The 23,886-nt window shown below is 44.7% G+C and overlaps 9 protein-coding genes across 9 annotated transcripts in view; 5 read left to right on the top strand and 4 right to left on the bottom strand.

Moving 5' to 3' along the window:
* The window catches only part of LOC131881360 (dihydropyrimidinase-like), a gene marked incomplete in the record, with an annotated part of 11,271 nt that extends 11,040 nt beyond the window's left edge, over nt 1-231 (top strand). The window contains 1 exon segment of the mRNA XM_059228203.1: nt 1-231. Within this exon segment, the coding sequence (XP_059084186.1) occupies nt 1-93 (93 nt within the window).
* Nucleotides 67-4,485, bottom strand: LOC131881363 (patanin-like phospholipase domain-containing protein atgl-1). The gene is made up of 2 exons (XM_059228206.1): nt 4,347-4,485; nt 67-1,287 (listed from the first exon to the last, which is right to left on the bottom strand). Exon 2 carries the CDS (start codon nt 962-964, stop codon nt 95-97), a length of 870 nt encoding a protein of 289 aa, XP_059084189.1. The 5' UTR covers nt 965-1,287; nt 4,347-4,485; the 3' UTR covers nt 67-94.
* Nucleotides 1,294-6,214, top strand: LOC131881364 (probable methyltransferase TARBP1). The gene is given in 2 exon segments (XM_059228208.1): nt 1,294-3,080; nt 3,083-6,214. Coding segments are annotated over 2 exon segments (4,185 nt in total). The 5' UTR covers nt 1,294-2,027.
* Nucleotides 6,197-8,471, bottom strand: LOC131881358 (uncharacterized protein CG5098-like). The gene is made up of 3 exons (XM_059228201.1): nt 8,451-8,471; nt 7,558-8,165; nt 6,197-7,482 (listed from the first exon to the last, which is right to left on the bottom strand). Exons 1-3 carry the CDS (start codon nt 8,466-8,468, stop codon nt 6,279-6,281), a joined length of 1,830 nt encoding a protein of 609 aa, XP_059084184.1. The 5' UTR covers nt 8,469-8,471; the 3' UTR covers nt 6,197-6,278.
* Nucleotides 8,472-9,437: 966 nt separating this feature from the next.
* On the top strand, nt 9,438-10,912 carry LOC131881361 (sister chromatid cohesion protein DCC1-like). Its single transcript, XM_059228204.1, has 2 exons — nt 9,438-9,597; nt 9,668-10,912. Exons 1-2 carry the CDS (start codon nt 9,562-9,564, stop codon nt 10,790-10,792), a joined length of 1,161 nt encoding a protein of 386 aa, XP_059084187.1. The 5' UTR covers nt 9,438-9,561; the 3' UTR covers nt 10,793-10,912.
* Nucleotides 10,913-11,120: 208 nt separating this feature from the next.
* On the bottom strand, nt 11,121-12,565 carry LOC131881362 (dehydrogenase/reductase SDR family member 1-like). Its single transcript, XM_059228205.1, has 3 exons — nt 11,986-12,565; nt 11,702-11,913; nt 11,121-11,624 (listed from the first exon to the last, which is right to left on the bottom strand). Exons 1-3 carry the CDS (start codon nt 12,393-12,395, stop codon nt 11,317-11,319), a joined length of 930 nt encoding a protein of 309 aa, XP_059084188.1. The 5' UTR covers nt 12,396-12,565; the 3' UTR covers nt 11,121-11,316.
* Nucleotides 12,566-19,379: 6,814 nt separating this feature from the next.
* Nucleotides 19,380-19,649, top strand: LOC131881357 (diphthamide biosynthesis protein 3-like). The gene has a single exon (XM_059228199.1). It carries the CDS (start codon nt 19,380-19,382, stop codon nt 19,647-19,649), a length of 270 nt encoding a protein of 89 aa, XP_059084182.1.
* A 40-nt stretch (nt 19,650-19,689) lies between these two features.
* Nucleotides 19,690-21,623, top strand: LOC131881356 (uncharacterized). Its single transcript, XM_059228198.1, has 5 exons — nt 19,690-19,923; nt 20,000-20,206; nt 20,275-20,958; nt 21,020-21,200; nt 21,271-21,623. The coding sequence occupies exons 1-5, from the start codon at nt 19,690-19,692 to the stop codon at nt 21,591-21,593; spliced, it is 1,629 nt and encodes a 542-aa protein (XP_059084181.1). The 3' UTR covers nt 21,594-21,623.
* LOC131881355 (phosphatidylinositol-3-phosphatase SAC1-like) lies at nt 21,620-23,880 on the bottom strand. The gene has a single exon (XM_059228197.1). The coding sequence runs from the start codon at nt 23,549-23,551 to the stop codon at nt 21,761-21,763; it is 1,791 nt and encodes a 596-aa protein (XP_059084180.1). The 5' UTR covers nt 23,552-23,880; the 3' UTR covers nt 21,620-21,760.
* Between the last annotated feature and the right edge of the window lie 6 nt (nt 23,881-23,886).

Below are 23,886 nucleotides of genomic sequence, written 5' to 3'. Positions count from 1 at the left end.
AATCACCGTCAAGACAATCGATCAGTTGTGGATAGTAAGCCTGTTATTCGAGTCCGTAATCCTCCAGGGGGAAAGTCATCCATCTTCTTTTAAACTAAGAAGATGGTGTTGATGATGAATGGCTGTTGGGGGCAGTTCCATTATTCTGAGGGCATGATGACCCATTTGCTCTGTCGTCCTCAGATTTAACCGAGTTACTAATAAAATGATTCTTAATACTTGCACTCTCAAGATACGCTTTGGTGTTGTCATATCCTTCCTGATAGAGAATCTCCAGATCCTCGGCGGGTAGAAACGTTTTGAGAAGTCTTTTGACATTCATGGTGGAGACCTCTACTTCCTCGGGTCCAATTCTCGAAGTGGATATGATATTAGCATAAGCAGCGGGTTCATCCACAGGGCAAATATGACTCCGACTGGCAAACGGACTCACACGTAGGGTCTTGTCACTTAAAGTGGGCTGATTATTCGTAAAACCTCCGTCCAAGAACGATTGATTCTTGTAGTTCGGGATCTCGTATCCGGAGAAGGCGGGCAGGTAACAAGAGCATATCACAGCGTCAATCAGATCCTTCCTCGTTTCGAAGTTAGAGACTAGCTTATTTTGCATCGAGAGATCCGTCAGCGATACAGTTAATCGGGCTGAGACCCGCTCATGAGCGTCTTCGGGAAGTTGGGCTCCCAATTCGTCTTGAAACAGTTTGGTCACGTTGAATTTGGGATTGAACGCGCCAAAGGGCAAACTGTTTGCATCCTTGACGATTTGAGTGAATCTCTTCTTTAGGATTTCTGTGGGAATATCTACGATAGCGGCTAACGCGACCAAGGCTCCAGCCGATGCCCCTAAGGCATGCTCGATGTGAACTTTATGCTTGTAATCATTAAAACAAGCCAGAGCACCCACATGATACAACCCCAAGAAACCACAACCAGAAAACGAGACGCTAATCTTGGGAATAGCCATTGAAATCAATCACCATTGTCATTTGCTCCTATACAGATGGACGCTCGATTTCAACCAATCGATATTGACGGACGACAGCCTCGGCTTCATCACCATGTTCCGTGTGCCACATGAAATTGAGGACAAATTGAAGAGATTCTTTGGGTCGCTTTTGGTTAGGTGGGTTGGCACACAATGATGTAATTCTGCAGTATTGGAAAACCCAGCTGACGTTGACTTACGGCCTTTATACAGCACGCGGAAGAAGACTGGTTGCCCCCTCTCTAGTTATGCCAAGGAAAAGGCTGTGCAACTTTGAAAAAGGGAAAGTGGGAACAAGACACCTGTCAAAAGGTGACCGAACAATGGTTTCATGAAAAAGAATGCATAAAGAATAAACAAGAGAAGGTTTCAGACGTCGATAAAAGTCACGTCCTAAGAAAAAACAACAACCATGTTTGCTTCAAAAGAGCGAGTTGTACACATGTTGTCAAATGTGAGAACCAATAGAGTAATTTAGTCACCCTGGCTAAATATTTCGTAGGCCAGACCCATCATAACATGTGGCCTTTGAAATTAAGAGAACACGTGTGAAATTCACTTGAGAACCATGGATTTCGATTGGCTTTGCCATGAGATGGACAAAATCAGTGACTGTGTTCATGGATCATCTGAGCTTTCTGTATGGGAGCAAGACCGATTGGCCTTACTTTTGAATATCTTCATCGAAGATGAGGACTTCAAAGGAAAAGGAGGCTCAAAAGGAGTGAATGTTCGGGGGACATTTACTTTAAAAGTGGCTGAGGTAGTCGCTGCCACGTGTAGAAACCCTGAAGCACTGATACCTTCATTATCCGATGCCCTCTTTAAACTTTTTGAACATTCAAAGTCTGATTTGGCCCCTGATACATTGACCCGGAGCAATAAATCAGTGTTGAAAGAAATGAGCAAGTCTTTAAACGAGGCCTTGCTGCAGATCAATAGTAATTCCATTGAGCCTCAAACATTAGCACGTTTCAAATCATGCGTCAAAATTACAGTACAATGGGGTTTTGACAACGATCCGATAATTCGACAAGTTATCATGAACATAGGATCAGAGATGGTCACCCGATCCTTACGTGACAATTTCCAAGGCTCTCTTTTCATGATGCCCGTGATCACTCGGGCATTTCCAAGTTTGATTCCCGACTTGATTCGCCTACTCCCCTTGGCTACAAAAGTAGAAAATCTCAATGGATCATCTTTACCCAGATGCCTCGAAATCATGTGCATCATGGCAGATCATGTTTGCGTCGAAAAGACGCTCAGGAGCATTTGCCTGGATCAGTTCTTTGAGATCTTAGCCCTCGGGCTGTCACATGTCGAGTCGATTGTCCAAAAACGTGCCCTTTATCTGCTCAAACGAACCGTTGACGCCCTATCTACCGCACCGATTGGCAATCCGTGGGATTGCTCGAGAGTCCATATCGCTTCCTTGGAGGCGCAAAAAGCCCTTTGGAATGAATACTATCTCATTTTGGAGAGTGTTGATGAAAAACAAGGCCATATTGTGAAACAAGTTTTGGGGAAATTGGCCAATCTGCTTTCAAAGACTGGAGCGATCGCCAAGGTTGGAACTCCCTTTCATGTGTCATGGGTTTTGGTTGTGCTCGACCGGTTGATGGTTCACAACAATCAACTGATTGTGAAATGGACAATCCTTTTCATACTCTCCGAGTTTCGTCTGAGTGATTTGAAGATGAATTCAGGCGACTTCGCCAATTTGTTCCAACACATTCTACTCCCCGGACTGAATTCCACCAAGATGATTTGTGAAGATGTTCTCAGTGATTACGGAATCTTGCACAAATTTGAATCTTTTCTCACTTATTGGATCACCTCGTCAAATTCTGATGACAATGCGTGGAGCTTAGTTTTCCTGAGAATGGCATCGATTTCGTGGGGACCTATTCCACTTTTTTATGTTTCGCTCTCGGTGTGGAATGTAATAGAAGCTATTGGAAAAAGCATTACTTTGGACTCGTCTACCCGCGATTTCGTTTTCAAATTCATCTTTAAGGACATTCAAAACCAGGACATTCTGTGCAAAGGAGGAACTCAAGAACTATTCTTAAGAATTCTCTGCAAATCCTNCTCACTTATTGGATCACCTCGTCAAATTCTGAAGACAATGCGTGGAGCTTAGTTTTCCTGAGAATGACATCGATTTCGTGGGGACCTATTCCACTTTTTTACGTTTCGCTCTCGGTGTGGAATGTAATAGAAGCTATTGGAAAAAGCATTACTTTGGACTCGTCTACCCGCGATTTCGTTTTTAAATTCATCTTTAAGGACATTCAAAACCAGGACATTCTGTGCAAAGGAGGAACTCAAGAACTATTCTTAAGAATTCTCTGCAAATCCTGTCCATGTTCGGAAGAGGCCCTGAACTCTCTAATTGAAAATTTTGGACCCAAAGGGATCCTAATTCCTGGTTCAAAACTTTGGAGTTGCATCCAATCTTGGGTGACAAAGCACGACTCTGAGGTGATGCCTGCTAATCCAGAATATATCAACAAAGTCATCGCTCGCTCAAGTAATGAATCATCGTCCGAAAAACGGATCAACCTTATGAAAGCGTTAGCCTTACAATTGAGGCTTTCTGAGGGATATGACAATTTCTTCCAATCTTCACTTTGGATCCACGTGGCCAATCTTATCTTGGATCATGCAGATCGGGTATACAGTCGGGCCAACTTAGACTTACTTCTACTTGTCGGGTTTCTCTTGGAAGAGCCCACCAAAAGGGACGAAGGTCGGGCTGATGTCCTTCATTTCGCCGAAGAAATACCCTTGTTCTCGATTGTGCCTCAATTTCAAAGCATGCTACGAAAAACGTCGAGTCTTGCCCCCGCCTTTCAACGCTCCATTGAAAGGATCCTTTTTGATAGCGAAGAATTACCCGAGGAGCCAATACTAAAACGGTTGGGTGTACTTTTTACTACCCTCCCAAAACAACAAGTATATGATTGTCTCAATCAAAGGATAAATGACTCCAGTTTGAAAATTGGACCTCAATCACTGTGGACACACTCTCAGATTGTAACATTGCATTTACTCAGTCAAGCATTGCTTTCACCATATTCCAAGAATTTTCCAGATCTCAACCTAACGCCGATAACTAACCTGGTCCAATGCGGCCTCTTCCCCACTCCCACCTTCTTAGACAAATCCTCCCAACTATTCCGAAGCAAGTCAAACGCAGCGGTGAATTCTTATTCCGAGAACCTATTAATCAGCCAATGGAATACTGTTCTATCTCTTTTGAAATCGAGCGGGCTCCAAGTTGAAACAAGCGTATGTGTAAAGATGTTCAATTTGGCCTTGGAGGCAATCCCGAAAAGCGGTCGATTCGGCTTACCGGTTATCTTTGACGCTTTGACACATACTCTTCGTTCGGTAAAGACCCTCAGCTTAAACGGAGATGTTATCCAAGCTGTTTTGGAATTAGGCTGGAGAACCTGTGCGGATTTCAGACGGAACGAAGCATATTGGCCCTGTTGTCGGGCCTTTGTGGACCTAGCCTTCTGTAATTCGCTTTTATCTATGAAAGACCTGACTGAATACTTGGAATTTCTTGTTGAGAACCTTTTTGAGGAATCTGAAGCTGTTCCTGGATTGATGGGACTCTTTGCTTCTCGACTTAGACGAGGTGCCCTTGATATTGGAACAGACTTTCCCATCCTCAACCACTCTCTTTCCAAATTATTCCTGTTTGGTTCCAGCTATAAAAAAGACCAACAACTACAATGTGAAATAGTCTCAGTACTCGTTGAAGACCATCTCAAAGGTTTTGGGGCTCAATGTGTGTATGGAACCGACGTACATGTTCCCACACTAGTTCGATCGCTTGGCCATGAAATCGTAAGCGTCCTTGGTCCGAAATTGAATCACGAAGCTTTAATCTCGAAAGTGCGGGACTTGGAAAAATCAGTGGTGGGCAACAAAGTGAGATATTTTGCCAACTCGCAAGTGCATCTTGTGAAGACGCGAGTCCTCCAAGTCTATCTAATCATGGCTGATTTCTTGCCCGAAAAAGTAGGCTTGCAATTGGGTCAAGACATGATCTCCAGTATCCTCAACGATGAATTCCAAACTTCGGTCCGATACTTCACTGAATGGATTTTGATACGATTGTCAAAGCGCTTTGAAGCGTTACAAGAGCAGTCTTTGCAAGGCCTAGAATTGGCCAAGCAAACCCGTCCAGGATGTGTGCCTTCATTTCTTTTTGTGATATCGCATTGCCTAACTTTGAGTGTTGAATATCGGATGCGGCGAATTCTACCTTGGACCATGTCACAACATTTTGCCACCCGTCTGTGTGCTCAACTGGTCTTCCGAAGATTGTATTCAAATTGCTCCGAGGAAGTGAAACCAGTGTTCGAAATCATGGATATTTGCGTTGCCGAATCTCTGGCCAACGGGAATATGGGGAAACATGGGGCTGAGCTCCAGACGGACTTTTATCTCACCAACTTTGACCCAGAAATCAATTTCAACCCCACCGACATCTTCCGTAACATACCAAGACTCAGTCTTGTGGTGAAAACCGAATGGATGTGGTATTCCAAATGAACCAAGACCGTATTGACCAATCTGGGCCGCATACCTAGCCCTACCAACCCAAATGCGCCCGAAAACGAACAAAACCAATCAGGGTTGAATGGAGGCATGATTCAGAAGAAGATCACTCCCTGGGAGACTATGTTTGATGTTGAACCAGAGAATCGAACCGACTTGGTCCCTTCATTCCCAAACCTGACTCTAGTGGCTTCTTTGATTGATCGGGTACCAAATTTAGGGGGACTCTGCCGAACCTGCGAGATTCTCGGCGTTGGCAATTTTGTGATATCGAACAAGAAATACCTGAAGGACAAGGACTTTGTCAATTTGAGCGTCAGTTCACATAATTGGGTGCCAATCAGCGAAGTCCCACTACCAACTCTGAAAAGTTTCCTCGATGAACAAAGATCAAGTGGGTTTACGATAGTGGGAATAGAACAAACGTCCAAAAGTATTCGCCTCGAGGATTTCAATTTTCCAGAAAAGACCGTACTAATGTTGGGCAACGAAAAGGAAGGTATTCCCGTGGACTTGCTTCAAGAGCTCGACGTTTGTGTCGAGATACCTCAACATGGTCTCATTCGATCGTTCAACGTACACGTGACTGGAGCTCTGGTGCTGTGGGAATATGTAAAAAAACAAATCAAATCGAAGAACAAACCATGACGTTTTAAATAAACAAAAAAATAATTTTATGGAATCCAGAGCCATAGTCCTACACGGTCAGCCTTTAACTAATGTGTTTCAAACAAGTGGCCTCAAAATTGAATTGATCTAGATGCCAATCGGCTTGCTGGGCACAAGGGAAGTGAATCACTTCCCTGCATCCTGAGCGGATACAGGTCATCGTGCTTCCGGATTTATGGCATCGGCGGCACGTACTAGATTCTGCGCCCGAAATGGCAGTTTCCAGGCCCACCAAACGGTTGCCAATCAGGCTAATCTCGGGGAGCCAACAGAAGCAATCTTCATGGAACCACACTTCCACTTGCTCCTTGGAGCTCTCGCTCAGTTTCCGTTTCTTCTTCTTCTTCGGGGATCCCGAGTCGCCTCCGATGATGAACTTGGACGCAGCCGATTCCGCTTTCCCGCTGGAGCTTTGAAGCTGTTTGTAGTACGCACTCACCGTTTCCCCGGGGACGAAATAGGGTCCAAACAGATCGCCCATATGCTGAAAATGACTGGGCTTCTTGCAGAACACGCATACCCAGGAATGGTCCGTGTTCTTGGCATCGTAGTTTCCACTGAGAGTGGAAGAATGAGTCAAGCCTTGAACTTTCTTGCGATGTTCGGCCTCGTTCAAACCGGGCTTCTTGCTCCCGGGACGATTGAGGCTATCAATGGGCGAATTGATAACGTTGCTCCACTCCGGCTTTTGAAGATCGCCTCCTACATGGACAAAAGGTCCATTGAACTGAGTCAATAGCTGCTCTTGCTGGGTCTGTTTGTAAAGAACCTTCTTGTCTTTGTCTTTTTTGGGGGGCGGAGGCTTTTTAGCCTTGGCTGTCTTGGCTTTAGACTTCTGACTCAAATCCTCGTTTGTGGAGCCGTCACCGTTCACGGGCTGAGTTGACGACTCGACCTTTTTCGGTTTTACTAGAGGGGTCGACCTCGGAGCATCGTCCTCCAAACCGGCAAACATAGCCTCTAAGGCATCTTCCACTTGTTCAAACTTCTGGGTCACACTATTCCGTCGCTTGGTCGGGCTTTTGACGGAAGCTTCGCCTTTACTTTGCGAGGTCGACGATTTCTCCGGCGACTCTGACTTGGAGGTCGACGGTTTCTTCTTCTCGGACGATTTAGCAGGTGTGACCTTGGGTTTTGACATCTTAGGCGTCGTCACTTTGGGCTTCTTCTTTGCCGGTTGGGAGGGCTCTCCGTCGGAACCATTGGGTGGACCATCCTGTGATTGGGATTTTTTACGCTTAGTTAGTCTGAAATAAAAACAGAATAACGGCAGGTCAAGAGACGCCCATCAGACTTAATCTATGAACACTTTCATTTCCAACCTTTTTCCTTTGGGCCCCGATTTATTCTGTTCCGTTGCGGTTGAATCAGTCTGGGCTTCGACCGTTGCTACCTGGGAATCTTGGGCTGGAGCCTCAGGATCCGGCTGGCGGGCAGCCTGGGGTTCAATCACCGTGACTTCGTCATTATTATGACTCGGTGAGGCCATGCCCGTGTCAATTACCAGAATACAAGAATCATCCGAATCACCCGACATGACGGCGTCAGATAAATAGCCTTGAATAGCCGAGTACGGTGGAGCCTCAAAACTTCGTCCTTTTTGGGTCACGATGGACGTGCCCGCCACTTGCGAGTTCTCGTCCACTTTATGAGGCTTGGCCTGTTTCCGTCGATGGGTCAATGGCGATGGGTGTAACCGCGAGGCAGGAGCGTGAACCGGGGTGGATAGCGGGTAATCTAACACTTCGTCGTGTAAAAAGAATTGCCCACGCAAATCCGGTTTGAGAGCGGGAGCGGGAGCCCGATGGATCGACGACGTCTGTAGTATCCCCGGGTCGTCTAACGCAGGCAAGGTGTGTCGAGCCGATGTGGAGGAGGGGGCGGAGACGGACGAGGCGGAAGAGGAGCCGGCCGGGCCTCGCTGTCGGCTCTGGGGAGGAGAGGACATGGGTGGGTTACAGTATCAGATCCGGGTTGGTGTAGAATGGCGTGAGAAGAGATACGAGAAAGAGAGAGCGGAGAGCGAAGGAAGAACCCATCCAACGAACGCCCCTCAAGCCCCACCACCACCCTATGAGTGACTACGTACCCGGAGAAGTACGTATGTACGTATGAGTGAGTGTGCGGCTCAAGGTCCGAAGGCCAAGACCAAATCTGGAAGGGGCTTGAGGATCAACAGACAGACAGACAGACAGGCAGGCAGGCCAGAAACAACCGAGGGAGAAGGATACATCAAGATGAGGAGGCGGGTGGGACGCGGAGGCCAAAGGGAAATCCGCGTACGTGGCGGCGCCTAGGCATAATACTAACAACGATTGGTCAACTTCATGTGGAACGATTATTGAAAGCAAAGGGGTCGAAGCTGGAATCGAAACCCGGTGAACACTATGGCGGCGGTCATGACTGGGCTACGCGTATGTACGGTTATATTACTTTCGAGGGTAGACCGAGGCTGACCGCTGAGGGGCGAGCACGAAGGTCGGACTATGCCGTTACACATCTTCCGTTTTTGGGTCAGCTGATATTTTGGTCCTTCGAGAAGAGAATAAAACCTAACCTGACCTAACCTAACCTTTCGGTTGCAAGGGCTGGGGGCGCCTAGGCCGCGGCCGCAAGCCTGCGGCAGCTCGGTTGCAAGGGCCTCGAACATGGCGGCAGATTAGAGCTTAATTCTGCAATGAAAAAAAAAAAAGATTCCGCTCATCGAGATTCGAACTCACGACAGACAAAATCAATGTGGGATACACACACCATACGTTCACGGCTATCGGCAATTGTAACGAAATACGTTGGCAACGTTTCTACTTACAGCAGCTACATGTCGAGAGAGTGGCAGCTGACCCAAAAATGGAAGACATGTAACGACCATAAAGGTCGGACGACTCCGCAGGAACAGGGTCTTGAACCGAATCAACATCAACTGATCACAGAACAAACGGAACGAACACACACACTCAGCAGCTCGATCAGGGTGACGGACTCGAGCTTTATCATGTCACCATGAGAAAATGACATTGACCAGGATTTTTCAAATGCTCAACAAGTTCGCTCCAGGCCGCTCTAAGCCTTTTACGATCCTCCAGGCCATCATGAATTGACAAGGATTCTTTTGCACTATGCCTATGGGGGCCAAGCGGGGCCAACACTCTGTGGTCATTATTAATGGTTTTGGAGCCACAGCCACGCAACTTCTGAGTGTCTCTCTCCTCCTCTTTTCTCAGGTCAGTCATGCGTCAGATTGATCAGATTCGTCAGATTCCCGCCAAGTTTGGAGGGAGTGACATGAGTGACCTTAGTATTTGAATGCCGAACAGCCGGATTCCAGGATGACGTTGGAGCGAACTATCGAGGACATTGACAAGGTCTGTGTCCTCATTCGAAGATAATCAATATCACTAACCTATGTATTTAGTTAATAACTTTTTTCATTAGGTGGTTCTCCACGCCAAATTGGACCCCGAGGATTTAATGCCGCAGAGTCAAGTGCTTCATTTCGACTCGAATCCGTTGGATCTGACACAATTACGATTGGTCGAGATGGAACCCACCTTGGCCGAGGGCCTGATCCAAGGTCAAATATTGACGTTTCGCGGTCAAGACCAGGATAGCTTGGTACTGTGTACCCAAGATCAAACCTTTGACGTCAAGGAAGCCGAGACGTCCAATAGTCTACTCATCATGGATCGACTCGAGTTTCCGAGGCCGACCGCCTTGACCGAGGTCAAACCGCGACATGTGGCACAATCGTCCGTGTTGGGCGTATTCCACCGCTACTTAGAGCTCAAACCTTGCCAACCTCGCTTGAAACGACTCTTTGATCATATGAAACAGAGTCCTTTGGCTAGTTCAAGTGATTTGACCTCAGGATCGAGCCTGAGCCAACTTTTAAAATGCATTCAATGCTCAGAAAATGAGCTGATCCAAGCCTTGGCCCAAGTGCCCACGGTTCAGCTTGAGGGTCGTTGGTTTTATCTGGAGCCGGATTTCCGTATGAAGCTACTCATGTATTTCACCAATTACGTGGAAATGAACGCCTGGGACTGGGACAATGTGGTCCGCGAAGATATCCTCGAGATGCTGACCACGTTCGAGCCACGCAATTTGTTGGAACAAATCTTTGATTATTACTTCGACTCGCCGGGTTCAAAGCCTGGGGCCTTTAAGATGAATCGAGCCAAGGTGGCTCGGTTTCACGGCGAGTATCTCTTGGAATCCGGCTCGGCGTTCGCTTTAGCAGATTTCCAAAAGATGTGGCAGCAATCCGTCCCAGAATGTTTGACCACCGAATTGACTTTGCTCCAAGATATCTCTCTCGTGGATCGAGAATCAGCCCCACCACTCATCAAAATCTTTCGGGAACGGGATCTCCCGGAAAATGTTCAAGAACGGTTGGCAATTTTATTCAGAGAGAAGGAGAAATGGACGGTGGAGGAAATGACCCCGTTCGTTGAAAAGCTAACTTCGGCCAAATTGAATGTCAATGCTTTGCTCACCAAATACGCCCGTGCATCCAAGATCAACGGCGTCAAGTACTTTGGGGCTAAGCATGGAAAGTAAATGGCTCACTCAGAATGAAGCTTTTGGGATATTTTTGGATTTCCTGTCCACCGGAAGTAAGAATTTGTTTACCTAATTATGGAACATCTTTGCAGCTAATGGGCATAAATGGCTTAACTCGTATGTTTTGATGCGCTAAATGAGTCGACGGAAGAGTTTTTTTGTCGCTTGTCGTCGCACAATCATGATTTTTCGATTCAATGTTATGAAACTTAACGAAAATAACACCGAGCAATAAAAAAACAGATCCATTGATACAAAGCGTTACAAGCGGCTGACAAGTCATATTTGCCTCGCTATTATACTTTAAGGTGAGGAGGGTGCTTGGTCTTTGTTATTGTCATCTTTATTATCGTTCTTATCTTGGGGATTTTAAATGAGTCGAATCTGTAGTTTACAAAAGATATTAGCATACTCTAAAAATATTTCAAACCATCCATGAAAAAAAGAGTCAAACTTTGAAGTCTTCCATTTGCAATTGATCAATTTCAATTCCCATTAGTCCCTACCCCATATTCTACATTTTAAAATTTGTAGCCCGCATAGTACAGCAACCAATTCGGCACTCTTAAAAAGGACGGTGTGAAACTAGCCAACGTTGACCATCCAGCATGGACTAAGTGATTTTTAATGACTTTCATGTCGCCATGAATCAGACCATCCTCATCTGTGAAACCATATTCTCGAGCCAGATCCGCCGACAGCAAGATTCGCCCCGTCTTGGACATGATCTTATCATCACCAGCCAAATGAGCCACGGCCTTCCCCGAGAACTCCAATGATTCGCCATCCTCGAAAGTGGCCTTGGATTTGCTAGGCGAGTTCGGGTTATCTGTATATGTGGATTAGAAAGGAGGACTAATAGATAGATTGGCCTAATCTTCGACCCAGCCATCAATTACTTCCTACCCAACACGTTGGCTTGAATCATCTCGGTCTTCACGGGTCCGGGCCACAGGGACACCATGGCCACATTGGATTTCCTGAGTTCATGGGCACAATCAGCGGCCATGCGGTCGCAACCGGCCTTGCCGATACCATATGCCACATTGAAGAGATAGATCAGGCCCCCACCCGAAGACACGTTGATAATGAGGCCGGATTTCCGCGGGACCATCATCCTGAGGCAAAGTAATCGAAGCACTTGAGCCACCTCAAAAGCCAAATCAAAATTGTCCATGACATATTTCTACCTGGAGGCGTGAACAGTGCAGATGTAATGACCGCGCAGACCCACCCCATTGATGGAATCCCACACCTCAGGCGTGGCCGTCTCCCAAAAGGGTTTGCCCATGTTGGTAAAGATGGTGTTGACGCCTGCATAGGCGTTATTGACCAAAACATCCAATTTGCCATTTTGCTCTCGTTGGATACGCTCAAAGAGTTGCTCCACTTCGGCATCATTCCCATGATCCATGACCACCGTCTGGGCCTCTCCGCCACGGGCTTTAATTTCCGAGCCACATGTCTCCAGGTCACCTTGACTACGACCCGTGATGTAGACAAGAGCCCCGGCCTCACCCAATTGAAGAGCGATGCCCCGACCAATCCCGCGAGAGGCACCCGTCACAAGACAGACGGCACCTTTCAAATTGGGACTCATGCTGGACTTGATATGGTGAGGGAAATTTGCGATTCTTGGACGTTGCAAACTGAAGTGTGGCTCCGGCTGTTACGTAATTTAGAAGATCTTGTTTGGTATAGTCTCTAGTATAGTAGAGGTGCACCCTTTTTCTACATGCACTTTGGGGAATACGAGGTGCTTTCAAAATGATATTCCAGTCCCCTCATTTTTTTTTTTGCTTTTTATTCCTTTGTTTAGCGATTTAGGCTGAAACAATTGAATATGGTTCGAGCATATTCACGCCAACTTTGTCAAATTAAGAGTGGCGTTATTTTGAACCTCACAAAAAACGTCAGTCATTTCTTATTTGTCGTTAGACGTCATGTCATTTTCAACATGGCCCAGCTTAGTCATGGCTTGAAATATGAACCTGATCAGTCCAGGTCAGCTCGAAATCTGAATTTTTTGGCCCAGTCCGGTCCCTCCGGGTAAAAACTGTCAACCCAGCTCAGCCCGAAATGGACCACTTTCCTCTTAGCCCTGTCTAGACCAAAAAATCTTGGTCTATTACATATCCAGTGCTAAACCAATTACAAAAAAACATATGACAAATGTGATTCGGTTTTGAAGGCACCTCGTACAAACATGAGAATGCTGACGGTCGGTACTTTTAGTTTCCATTTGTTGGGAACCTTGGAGATCACAGATGTTTGGGCCGGAGTTGCTCAGATCCATCTCATAGTGAGAAAATGTGCTCACTCCATGATCGACTAGTTATATCAGCTAGATAGGTATATACCATCATTTTGCAGGCCCAATCAAACTGGCGACAAAGTTGCAGGATCTTCTAAAAACTCTACCGACATTTTCCCCAACGGCAATAAGTTTCAATTTCGTTTTCTTTTATCAAAGCCGGTTTTCATACGAGGCAAAGGCAAAATAGATTTCTACGGTTCAAATTTGGCTTTTGATTCTTCAGAGTCAAAAATATACCTTAAGAACTCGCGACCCAAAAATTATGCATTCAATAGCCATCACTCTCTGGGCATGAAGTTGATTCAAGTTCGGATTTAAGAAAAGTTGGCATGGTCCCCAGCGTGAACTCCTTTAATTTACCAATTCAGAAAGCATGCCCTCAAAAACATTTAAGGCGACCGATATCAACTTTATTCCAACCTCATTTTTACAAAGTTCATACAAAGAAAGTAACGGACATTAAGTTTATAGCTATGTCTCAAGCTCCCTCCAGACCTCTCTCTCTCATCATTGAACATAAGAAGAGAAGAAAAAAATAATCTGCATGTCATCCATGGCAACCTTGCTGTCAGTGAAGCGGTCTCTTCGGAAGGTTGTCACTTGGGAGTGGAGAGCGGATTTTAGGACCTTTCTCATTCAAGTTGCTTTCGAGATGGGTGATCCTCTGTCAGTGCCACCAGATGAGCCTGCCACTTGCCAGATAAAAATATTTTGGTCTAATGATAAGAAACAGTAATGCAGATATCACTTTACAGATTAGTTTTTCAAGTAGATTCAGACATATCAACCAAAGTGATCAATTTAACTCAACGCCTGTGAATTAGTCTGTTTCTAAAAACGCCCGTTTTAAAATCAAACTGGCTTGTCAAAAACACCAACCTGACCTCTATTCATACGTAAATCTTTTCAGGCTTGCCTTTGTGCCAATAGGCGTGCATGACCGACCAATTTTGAATAATAATTAAGAGTGGAGGGTGAGTCACATACATCCCACCGGACCTGGGTCTGAAACCTTAAACCAGATAACGCAACTGTCCATTTGATTCCCGATCTGGCCATCATGAGTGGGAGTGGTGCCCGCTATCAACCCTCTTCAACCGAACCCATGGAGTGGAGGACCACAATCCAGGCTCCCCTGCACGCTGTACCCGCGTGTGAAATGGATCGTGGCCATGACCTCTTTGGCCGCTTTCATAATTCTGATTCTAGTCCTTATCATTGTTCATATCGGGTCCCAATCGGAAGTGCTCCGGGACTGCTCGGGCGACGGGTTCGAATCAGTCGACTACCTCATCGATCCATCCGATGCGGAATCCCCCAAGGCTTTCCTGGCCGTTAAGATTGATGCCAAGTCGTCAAGATCTGTTATTCACTTTTCTAGAGCCTTGGCCCATTGCCAAACTTTAGGATCAGAGGTGTGGCAGGTCCTGGACGGGCAGCCCGAATGGCAAGCCGTGATGGACCATGCCTTAAAGAAGAATCAACACTCTGTGTGGATTCACGCCATCCCCATAGAACCCTATTCAACGTCAGGCGATCAAGATCAATTGAAGGCCAGGGCCCAGGAGGGCCGTGGTCTGCCCATCCGATGGCCCCAAACCCGAGAGCCAGCCGACTATTCTCGATTCATCGGCGGAGATGAGTCGGAGAAGTGCGTGACGGTCAAAAAGAATGAACCTCATTTATGGGAATTGACCCCGTGCGACAATCGCTATTTTGTGGCTTGTGTTAAACGCCATTGTCAAGAGCCAAAATGAACCCGAGATGCGAGTTCCGAGATAGACAGTGGACCAGTGTGAAAATGAAAAAAAGAAGAAGATGAACTTGACTTGCCTTTTGGGAGATTGATTTCAAAGACTCTTGAACAGGGATGAAGGGTCGGGGAGGGGTTGGGAAAGTGTTGGTGTGCGGCATTATCTTCATTATTCATTAGGTTAGTTGAAATTGAAGAGATCCATCCGTGCCCAATTAGCATGAACCTTGAGCCAAGCATGAAAAGTGTGAAATGACCGTCCCTCAGGATGCCTGATGTTGTATGCCTATGATATAACACGAGTTTGATGCTCTTCATCAACTCTGGCAATGTTCAAGAGTCTTTCAAAATCAGGAGATTCGATTGCTTGCCCTTCGATCCTTTCGGAGTTTCCTGTCCAACAGGTCCGTCACTGGTCTTGATCGGCCCGCCCATTGCAAGAACTAGATCGTTTTAATTTCAAATTCTGCCACCGTAACTACTATAAGCTTTGCAAGTTTGAAATACATTCATCCATTTATTTAACACGAACTCACTTATTATGAAACGGTGGTTTGTTTCAATACGATATGATCTTGAAAGGTTAGGCGATTCCTTCTTTTCTTTCATGTATTTTTTTCCTTTTTTAGCACTACCGTGGCCTTAACCATGAATGTGATCATTTTGAATCAAAAAATAAACTCTTTGGCACACTTTTCATCCAAAAAAGTGTTTATTACTTGCATGAAAAAATTATGAGCGTCAAGGACGATAAACGTGTTAAATCAACGAAACTGATTGTCAGAGTGAGTTTGGCCGGGGACTTCTTGAAATATGGACTGCAAACGAGCTTCCCGGCAAATCGACTTGCTCTTGGTCATACCACTCTGAGCCACTTTTCGAATTAAAGTAATAAAAACAGTATTCAGCATTGTCAAGCCAGTAAAGCTTCATTGTTAGAAGCCTATGACTTAAGCTGTGAAAATCTGGAAGCTTTGGAAATTTGATGCATCATACTTAAGCCAAAGAGCGATTTTACTTTGCTTGAAATTGGACTGAATCAGGTCTTCAGTCCAGTGAATTTTGATTGAGAAGATGTAAACAATAAAATAGCAAATGCTACAAGATTTGAAACCAAGAACTCCCTCAAAGTAGTCAAGAGCAACCGCAATTTTCAAACCTAACTTTCAATGTTCATAATATGTTGAATGGAAACAGCAAACACTGACAATTTCTGTCGAACCTTTAGCTTCCTCAGTTGTCATGAGAACTAAAAATTGAACGGCCAGTCTGGAAGGTGGAAAAGGAACGAGTGACGAGTATTTTCCTTAGATTTGGGGTCGTTATAATTGCACCATTTTAAATGGTTGTGGAGTTACAATGCCTTTTTCAAAAAGAGGAACGAATTAAAGTAATTTCGTTATTTGTAATTTGGTTACTAATGCCCTGTTGACAAGTCTTTGAGAAGATTGTAAAGCGTAACTAATTCATGGTTTGTGAAATTTAGACCATTGGGAGGGTACATATTTTGAGAAGTTAGGATAATGGCTTAAGTAAAACTTGCAACAACCAATTTGAGATTTTGTGACAGGGTTAAAATAATAAGTAATAACACTGTCTTAAGTCAATTGAAAAATTAATTAATAAAAATGTATTGGACAGAGTCTCAACTTTCACATCTACTTCTGAAATTTCTAGGTGAAAGAACGAAATGAGCAATTTATAATATCTGTGAATCAAAACTTTTCAATTTCTTTAACTATGGATCCTGACTTTTAATATTTTACTTTTTGAAAGTAAATTTCATTTCAATGTTTTACATCTTAAAGTTGAATATTTTCCAAATCATTAATGATGCAAGTTTTACTTGCAAATAATAATAATTCCACCATACAGAAAACTGTATTGATTTTTTTCCAAGAAAGCTAGTCGTAACCCATATTCTTTATTTTATCATCAAGCTTGATGTATGAGTTGTTCAAATAATAAACAACTTTGATGGCATTGTTGTTGCAGCCTATCATACAAAGCTTTCTGGTACCCTACATTCAAGTTTAATAATTCATTTGATCACATCACTTCTATTGTTGGTTTTAAAAGGACACTAGCCAATTCCAAAGTAATGAGTCATCAAACGTATCAATAATGAAAAACAAACTTAGTTTGATGTGGGAATAATCATTCACATTTTGAGGTCAGCTATTGGTTTCCCAACCAGCCACTACTAATGTGATATCATTGAAAAAGCAAATCAACTCTAGTAACAAATTTCTGTGTTTATTTAATTGATTCTATCAGTAATCCAGTTTTTTTGGATTTTTGATGTTGCTGAGTGTCTCATTCAAAATTGCCAGGATTTCTTGCTTGATAGTTTGTTCAAGATAGAGCTTACAATGTTGGGAAAAAACACTCTTAACTCATCAACGTCATTCAGTCTAGGATTTTTAAATATGTTTCTTTACAATGACGCAAGAACAATCGTTAGCAGAGGGTTTACTAACGCTGTCTTTCTTTTTTTGCCGCGAGATGTCTCATAATGAAACAAGCAGTCCCTATTGGTCAAGCCACGGACTTCTAAAACAGGTCTTCTAGAAATCCATGGTCAAGCGTATGCGTATGCTTACCAAGTTGTTGCCCCTAGTTGGAACTTGGAATCCAGGCTAGCCCAGTCCAACTTTGCACTAGTGAAATTACAGCACTAGTTACGGCTTAACAATTTAAATGGGCAGTATGGGCGAACGTGCGATTGTCCACAAGTGTAATGTAATAATTAATATTGGTTGTGACGGTGGCATTTATTTGTCCGCATTAGTCCGCACCATAGGTAACTCTATTTTTGTTTTCAATTGCCCGCACCTGAACGAGGTAGAGGTTGCTGTTCAACGCGTTGAAAAGCTCATTTCGTTTTGGGATAGTTCTGTCCGTAGTCTAAGGTTCTCAAAGTTAAGCATAAAAAACCTCACGATGCAAATGAAGATGCAAAAAAACAAGCCCAGGATTCAAATAAGGATGCTATTAAACTTCAAAGATGCCTCATGTTGTTACGGTAAACAAAGGTATTTTAAGCAATTTGTTAAGTTGGACCATAAACAACTGGAATATGGACGGGGACGCTTGGTTTGGGAATTAGCTTTTCGCGATTGAGTTAACGCATTATGTTCTTCTTCAAATGAGAATGATCCCAGGCTACAATAATTACTCATTTCAATTTTCAGCTCGATCGAGTGACTGGATCAAAAGTTATGCCGTCTCAAAAGGCACTACAAAGCTCTTCAATGAATGAACAAACTAGCCCTCTTGTGGTAATTGATTACCAGAAGAGGGCTAAGTCATTCATTCTGTGCTCTGTTATGTACTGCACTTTTGACCCAGTCGTTTGATTGAGCTGACATTTGAAATACGCCATCGCAGGGATCTGGGGCCAGCCTTATTTGACGAAGAATTTAATTTATTGACTTGAATTGGAGTTGCTAATTTTCAACCTTAACATCCCCGTCCATACTCCAGTGGTTCATTGTTGGACACATATTTTTTTTTATCATAGTATGCTCTGATTCCAGTGGATCAGCATCTGAACAATAATCCAAGACTAAACTTCTGAGAGACCTTTCAAATCCTATAAGTATATGATTACAAACACTTTTGACATGTTAATGACATCATAAAGTTGCATCAAGCCAGCAACTTTTTGTCATCATCTTTTTCCATTAAATTGTGTTAAAAGCTAATGATGAGTTTAGAAAAAAATGATGCTTTTTAAAGTTAGTCACCAAAAACTTGTGAATCTGGGCCTTTCCTAGCACTATTTGGTTGGAAACGATGATTACGAAGCATTGGCGCGTTATCAATCACAGAGTATACAACCCTTTGTAAAATTATTTTTTCCATGTCATAATAGTTCGGAGTTTAATCCATAGAGTAGTTGATACGTCTCCCAGAAGAGTTGATGGCTTTTTTGTCATTGTTTCACAGGACTTGGGCAAAAATTGTTCAGTTAATAATCTCTTGATAAAGTCTGGCATCTGGTATCACCCATACAAGTTTATACAAATTTATGGCCTAAGGAAAATCAGTCCAAAGTAGCTTAAAATGCATAAAAATGCGAAAACGGACCAAGGATGCAAATAAGGGTTCAGGATGCAAATAAATGTTATTTGCGTATGTTTGAGTGAGAACACTAGTCATTTGACTATTCGTAAATTTGTTAATATGCTGGCATCTCGACCTGAGTTTTGGGTTTGGGATACTGAGAACATACAACATCACCACCTACACGAATAAACTAAGAAAAGGCTGTTTGGGTTTAAGTATTTGTCTGACTCATTCAAGTCATAGCCATATGTCTAGTTATGTCTAGTCACCCTTAGAGTCACTCCTTTGTTGTTGTTTTCTTAGCCAAGAGCTACAACATGATTGGATTGCACAACGTGCTTGACTTAATCCATTGGAAACTTGAAAAGTGAAGGGTGCTAGACCGACTGGTGCACGGATTTGACGTTATTTGAGGCACGGGCGACGACTCATGAACAACGGGCATGAGTTCGGACGGTTTGGTATTCCACGACGAAGTTGAATTAGAGGATTTTGAGTGGGACGAGGACCTGGAGGCTTTCACGTATCCGTGTCCGTGTGGCGATCAATTCCTCATCACTTACGACGAACTAGAATGCGGTGAAGAAGTAGCCACGTGTCCATCATGCTCGCTCATCGTCAAAGTCATCTATGACATGGACGATTTGCCTCCCATGCCCACCAGTCAAGCCCAAAAGGACACTCAACCCTCCGCCCTCAAGTCTGAAGCTTAATTGATCGATCCCTCATCCCCTTATCCCGTCTTTCGTCAAGATGGTGAAAAAGGCCGGTCAAAAACGGAAGAAAGCCGAGAAGGCCAAGACTCAACTCAAAACCTCGGGAAAGCCGCAGAAAAAGGGGCGGAAAATCCGGGGTAAAGGGGCTAACGAGACCAAATTTGACGTGAAAACCAAAGTGATTGCCTTGCATAAAACTTCTGAAGTGACAATTTCATCGACCCCCGCCCCTGAGACGCCGGTCTTCACCGGAAAACTACCCAGTCTTAAGGTAAAATGTTCGAATCGAATCGAAATTAGGTGTGCTCCATAATTGGATTAGGCTTGTAATTTATCCTAATTTTTAGGAAAATACCCATCGACTTACCAATACCAATGCCACGGTTCGATTAGAAGCCGTTCGAGCCTTGATCCAATTGATGCGACGTCGTCAAGAATTACCCGCCTTACTTGAAATCACTACATTCTTACCCAAGATTTTGCCCATTCTCTCCGACTCGGACCGTGATGTTCGAACCGAAGTCGCTAAATTGTTAAGAGTTCTGATGGAAGAGGTAAGAAGATACGATGACCAAAACTTGATGACAAAATTACATAATAAATGTTCCTTTTATCCTCTTAGTCCGACGATTTCCAAACGGAACCCGTCCAACGATTGCTAACCGCCCATCTGTGTTGTTCTTTGTCCCACATTGATCCTTCCGTGGCTCGACACAGCCTGAAAGTGTTGGATTCGGTGATAGATCTCTGTCCAAATGTTGTGGAACAATCGTTTGAAAAAATAGTGACCTCTACTTTAGCCCAATTGGGCCAGAAGCAGAATAGCCAGAGCTCAAATGGAACAGTCACCTCAGGTCCATCGTTCAGTGGAACTTTAGATCAAAACGTCAGCCATAACGAATGGCGCTTGGCTGTATTAACGCGATTAGATCAAATGCTGAGTATTGTGGCTGAGTCTTCAATACCGACGACCTTGCTAAGAGTAGAAAGGGAATTGGAAGAATCCAGTTTCCAGCCGTTCCAGGGACTGTTTGCCACCAAGTCTTATTATCAGAGTGGGATGACATTGTTGGACGTAATGGCACCGTTTAAGACTACGGACTTGAATACCTCAGACGAGAGTGGATCTACTCTGATTACCCGAAAGATTATTGGACTCTTATCCGAGGTTCTCTCCGAAATCAAAAGCGGATCTTGGAATGAAAGAGGTGGAATGAACTCTTCAAGTCTGGATGCTATCCTCGAGGATAGTTTGGCCAAAGTTGCCTCAGTACTGTATCATTTGGAACAAATCTACATGAAAGAGGTCAGTCGAGTCTGTTCTAATTTCTGCAGCAATTCGTTTCACGGTTTTTAATCCATTTCAGAGCTTGAGTTACCCACCTATGTTTGTCGAACAGCTCTTGAACGCTTATCCATTTTCATTCACCGATAAACCGAAGGAGTTAAAGGCCAATTTGATGCTCGGATCATTGATGATACAACAAGTGGAGCAACATTCCAGTGATTATGAAGAGACCTCTCAAAAGTTGGCTAAGATTGTCCATGGTAACGATTTCATTGCACTAAGAATGTGATCTTGACACGCCCAATGATCATCTTGGATTTTGTTTTAAAGGTACTTTGTCTGGAAAGCTCCTCTCCGTGTGCAAAGACTTCCAATTGTTGGAGAATGTGCTCAAGACATTACTTGCGGATGAAAGGATCAATCTAGATGAAACGGCCGACGCCTTTCTCCAAGCCTTGCTTCGTTTCAATCATGAAGAAAGCCTGAGCAGAATTGCCGTGCATTTGTTGCAACAAAATTGTTTGGAATCGCAGAGGATTTGGCCCTGGATTGAGACCTTGAAAGACGGTTCCATAAACGATTTCGAGGCCCAAGCTATCACCATTCTCCGAAAACGTAACCAACTTCCAAGTTCGATGTTAGTTGAATCGTGAGAAATGAAATAAAAGCAAGCGAGATCTATAGAGTATGCTGTTGTTTCATAGGGCTTGAAAATGAATAAGATTAATGTCTTTTAATAGAGAACGGAAATAAAGGGGAAGGAACAAGCGTTGACGGAGAAATGGAATTATGGACAAGGGGGCCACAAACAAGCTCAAGCTTATTGAAGTGTCCGAGGGAAATTGACCCAAATGCGCCCGTTTTGAAGGATCATTTGTCCGATCAAGTACAAGAATCCAATTGCCCCAAGGAAAAGGACGAAGAATTTGAGACTCACTTCATGAGTTAACACAAGAGTAAGAATCAATGCGATGAAAACTGCGAGGAACACACCGGGTAAGTAGTCTAACGATCCTTGTGAAGGCTTCTTCTTCTGGTATTGCTTCAGATACTCCTCCATATTGACCTCACCCGTGAAGAATCGGAGGGCGTCGGTTCGAATACCGTCGGTGAAGTTGTTGAAAACGTAACGCACGGCACTATTCCATCCATCCTGGAGAAGGCCGTACTTCGTTCGTACTCCCATGCGCGTAAAGTCTGTTTTGAGAGCACCCGTGCCCGCATATTGAATAGATATCAAGTCGGCGTGATCTGCCCACGCGTTCTTGAAGATATGCTGGAATTCAAGTTGATCCAATACATTGTCAGCGGGCGAGAGAATGCCCATACGTCTTAAAACCAGGTTCAGGTTCTCTGTGGCCAATAGGGACTGAACTACGTTCGTTCGATCCAAACAGTCCATGCAATTGGTTCGAAACACGCCTTTCTGGAGTTGCAACGAGTCTGGATTAGCGGCACTGTAGAAGAAGCATCCATAATTGGCCACATGCTGCCGTAAACTATCTATCAGGATTTGGAGACGGTCATATCGCATTTTGCTGCACTCCTTATGAAAATCAAAAGCCACATAATGAACCCCTTTCAATTGGGCCTCATGGCAAATTTTTTTGAGGGCCAGCTCGAGTTCGCCCTCGGCCTTTTTCTGGTCAATCAAGTTGATGATGACTTGTTCGCCATAGAGCGGCACTTGTTCCTTGAAATGGGCCACGAATCCTTGGATGCTTTCTTTCTTAGGCGTGACCAAGGCCTTGGGTTTGTAACGAATGTCCGGTTGTTGCTCCCAAAACATGGGCATCGAACCGCGAGTTTGCACGAACGACGACACCATCGAACCATGGATGACAATCTGCTCGGTCTCGACAAAATTGGACACCCGTCCGTGATCATCGCAACCGCGAAGAAAAAATCGCGTGCCCACCCGTCGATTACTACGTCGAGAGACCAAAATCCAATCCACATCTTGACCTTGGATCCCGCATTTAAAGATAAACACCGCCCCATGGATCATGGGTGTCAGGAAAGGTTGAATGTCCGGACCCGCCGCGCTCTTCAATAGAGGTCCAAGGAGGCTCCGATTCCACACAAACCGCTCATCGGCTCGATCGAGCCACGACTGAGGGCTTTGAGACTCGTTCGAAGCCAGGAAGAGGCGTTGCCGCGTGGCGGTCAAGTCTTGGGTGTAACAAAAGTAGAAGTAGGGCGTGGTCAACACCCCGCTGACGGCCTCAACCATTCGTCGAGTGTCAGGGGTGATGGGCGTTTGACACACATGAATGATCTCGGCGCCTTCCAAGCGATAAACCACGTGACGATCCGGCCATTCGCCTACCCGCACCCGTTTGGTGATCACCACCAATTGGGGCTGATTTTGGGCTGGGATCCAACCCAAAACCCCGAAAATGGGAATCTTTCGAAAGGCCACGTTGGCTGCCAACGGAAAGTGCTCGGCCTTGGCCGCCAACTTGATTCGACCTGACCATCGGTCGATTACTACGATCTGGGTCTCTTGGGAGGACGAGGAGGAGGAGGGACATTCGGGCACGATAAACAGGAACTGAGGCGTGCTATACAAATGAAATTTATCGTATAGCGGCGAGGAGGAGGATCCCATGGTTTTTCTCTGCTCTCTGGGATGGAGGAAGGGATGATAAATGGATCGACCGAAGGGAAGCTCGGCAAACAGGAAGGAAAATCAATGGTCAACTGAAAGGCTAGAGCTGAGCGGTTGACGGGCAAGCAGAACGCAGGCAGGGAGGAAGGCAGGCTGAGCCGGACCCTGAGGGAGGGACACAGGGAGCAAGGCACCAGGTCAACACCGGATAGAACTGGTAATCGGTTTCTCGATCGAACATAGACACACTCCAGCTGGTTGGAACTAACGATGACTGTCGATGTCCAGTTGTCCACTGACACTCCGACAAGGACAAACGGACAGACAGACAGACA

Source organism: Tigriopus californicus, chromosome 5 (genome assembly GCF_007210705.1).
Source record: "Tigriopus californicus strain San Diego chromosome 5, Tcal_SD_v2.1, whole genome shotgun sequence".
In the NCBI taxonomy this organism is placed as follows: Eukaryota; Metazoa; Arthropoda; class Copepoda; order Harpacticoida; family Harpacticidae; genus Tigriopus; species Tigriopus californicus.
This window is presented reverse-complemented; position numbering and strand designations above follow the sequence as displayed.

Coding starts and splice junctions, on each gene's coding strand:
- LOC131881363 (XM_059228206.1), bottom strand. CDS start 964: ATGGCTATTCCCAAGATTAGCGTCTCGTTTTCTGGTTGTGGTTTCTTG.
- LOC131881358 (XM_059228201.1), bottom strand. Junction 7,483..7,557: donor TCGGGGCCCAAAGGAAAAAG/GTTGGAAATGAA, acceptor TTTTTATTTCAG/ACTAACTAAGCGTAAAAAAT.
- LOC131881361 (XM_059228204.1), top strand. CDS start 9,562: ATGACGTTGGAGCGAACTATCGAGGACATTGACAAG. Junction 9,598..9,667: donor CTATCGAGGACATTGACAAG/GTCTGTGTCCTC, acceptor TTTTTTCATTAG/GTGGTTCTCCACGCCAAATT.
- LOC131881362 (XM_059228205.1), bottom strand. CDS start 12,395: ATGAGTCCCAATTTGAAAGGTGCCGTCTGTCTTGTGACGGGTGCCTCT. Junction 11,914..11,985: donor TGCACTGTTCACGCCTCCAG/GTAGAAATATGT, acceptor ACTTTGCCTCAG/GATGATGGTCCCGCGGAAAT. Junction 11,625..11,701: donor GATTCAAGCCAACGTGTTGG/GTAGGAAGTAAT, acceptor CCACATATACAG/ATAACCCGAACTCGCCTAGC.
- LOC131881357 (XM_059228199.1), top strand. CDS start 19,380: ATGAGTTCGGACGGTTTGGTATTCCACGACGAAGTTGAATTAGAGGAT.
- LOC131881356 (XM_059228198.1), top strand. CDS start 19,690: ATGGTGAAAAAGGCCGGTCAAAAACGGAAGAAAGCCGAGAAGGCCAAG. Junction 19,924..19,999: donor GAAAACTACCCAGTCTTAAG/GTAAAATGTTCG, acceptor CCTAATTTTTAG/GAAAATACCCATCGACTTAC. Junction 21,201..21,270: donor GTTGGCTAAGATTGTCCATG/GTAACGATTTCA, acceptor TTTGTTTTAAAG/GTACTTTGTCTGGAAAGCTC.
- LOC131881355 (XM_059228197.1), bottom strand. CDS start 23,551: ATGGGATCCTCCTCCTCGCCGCTATACGATAAATTTCATTTGTATAGC.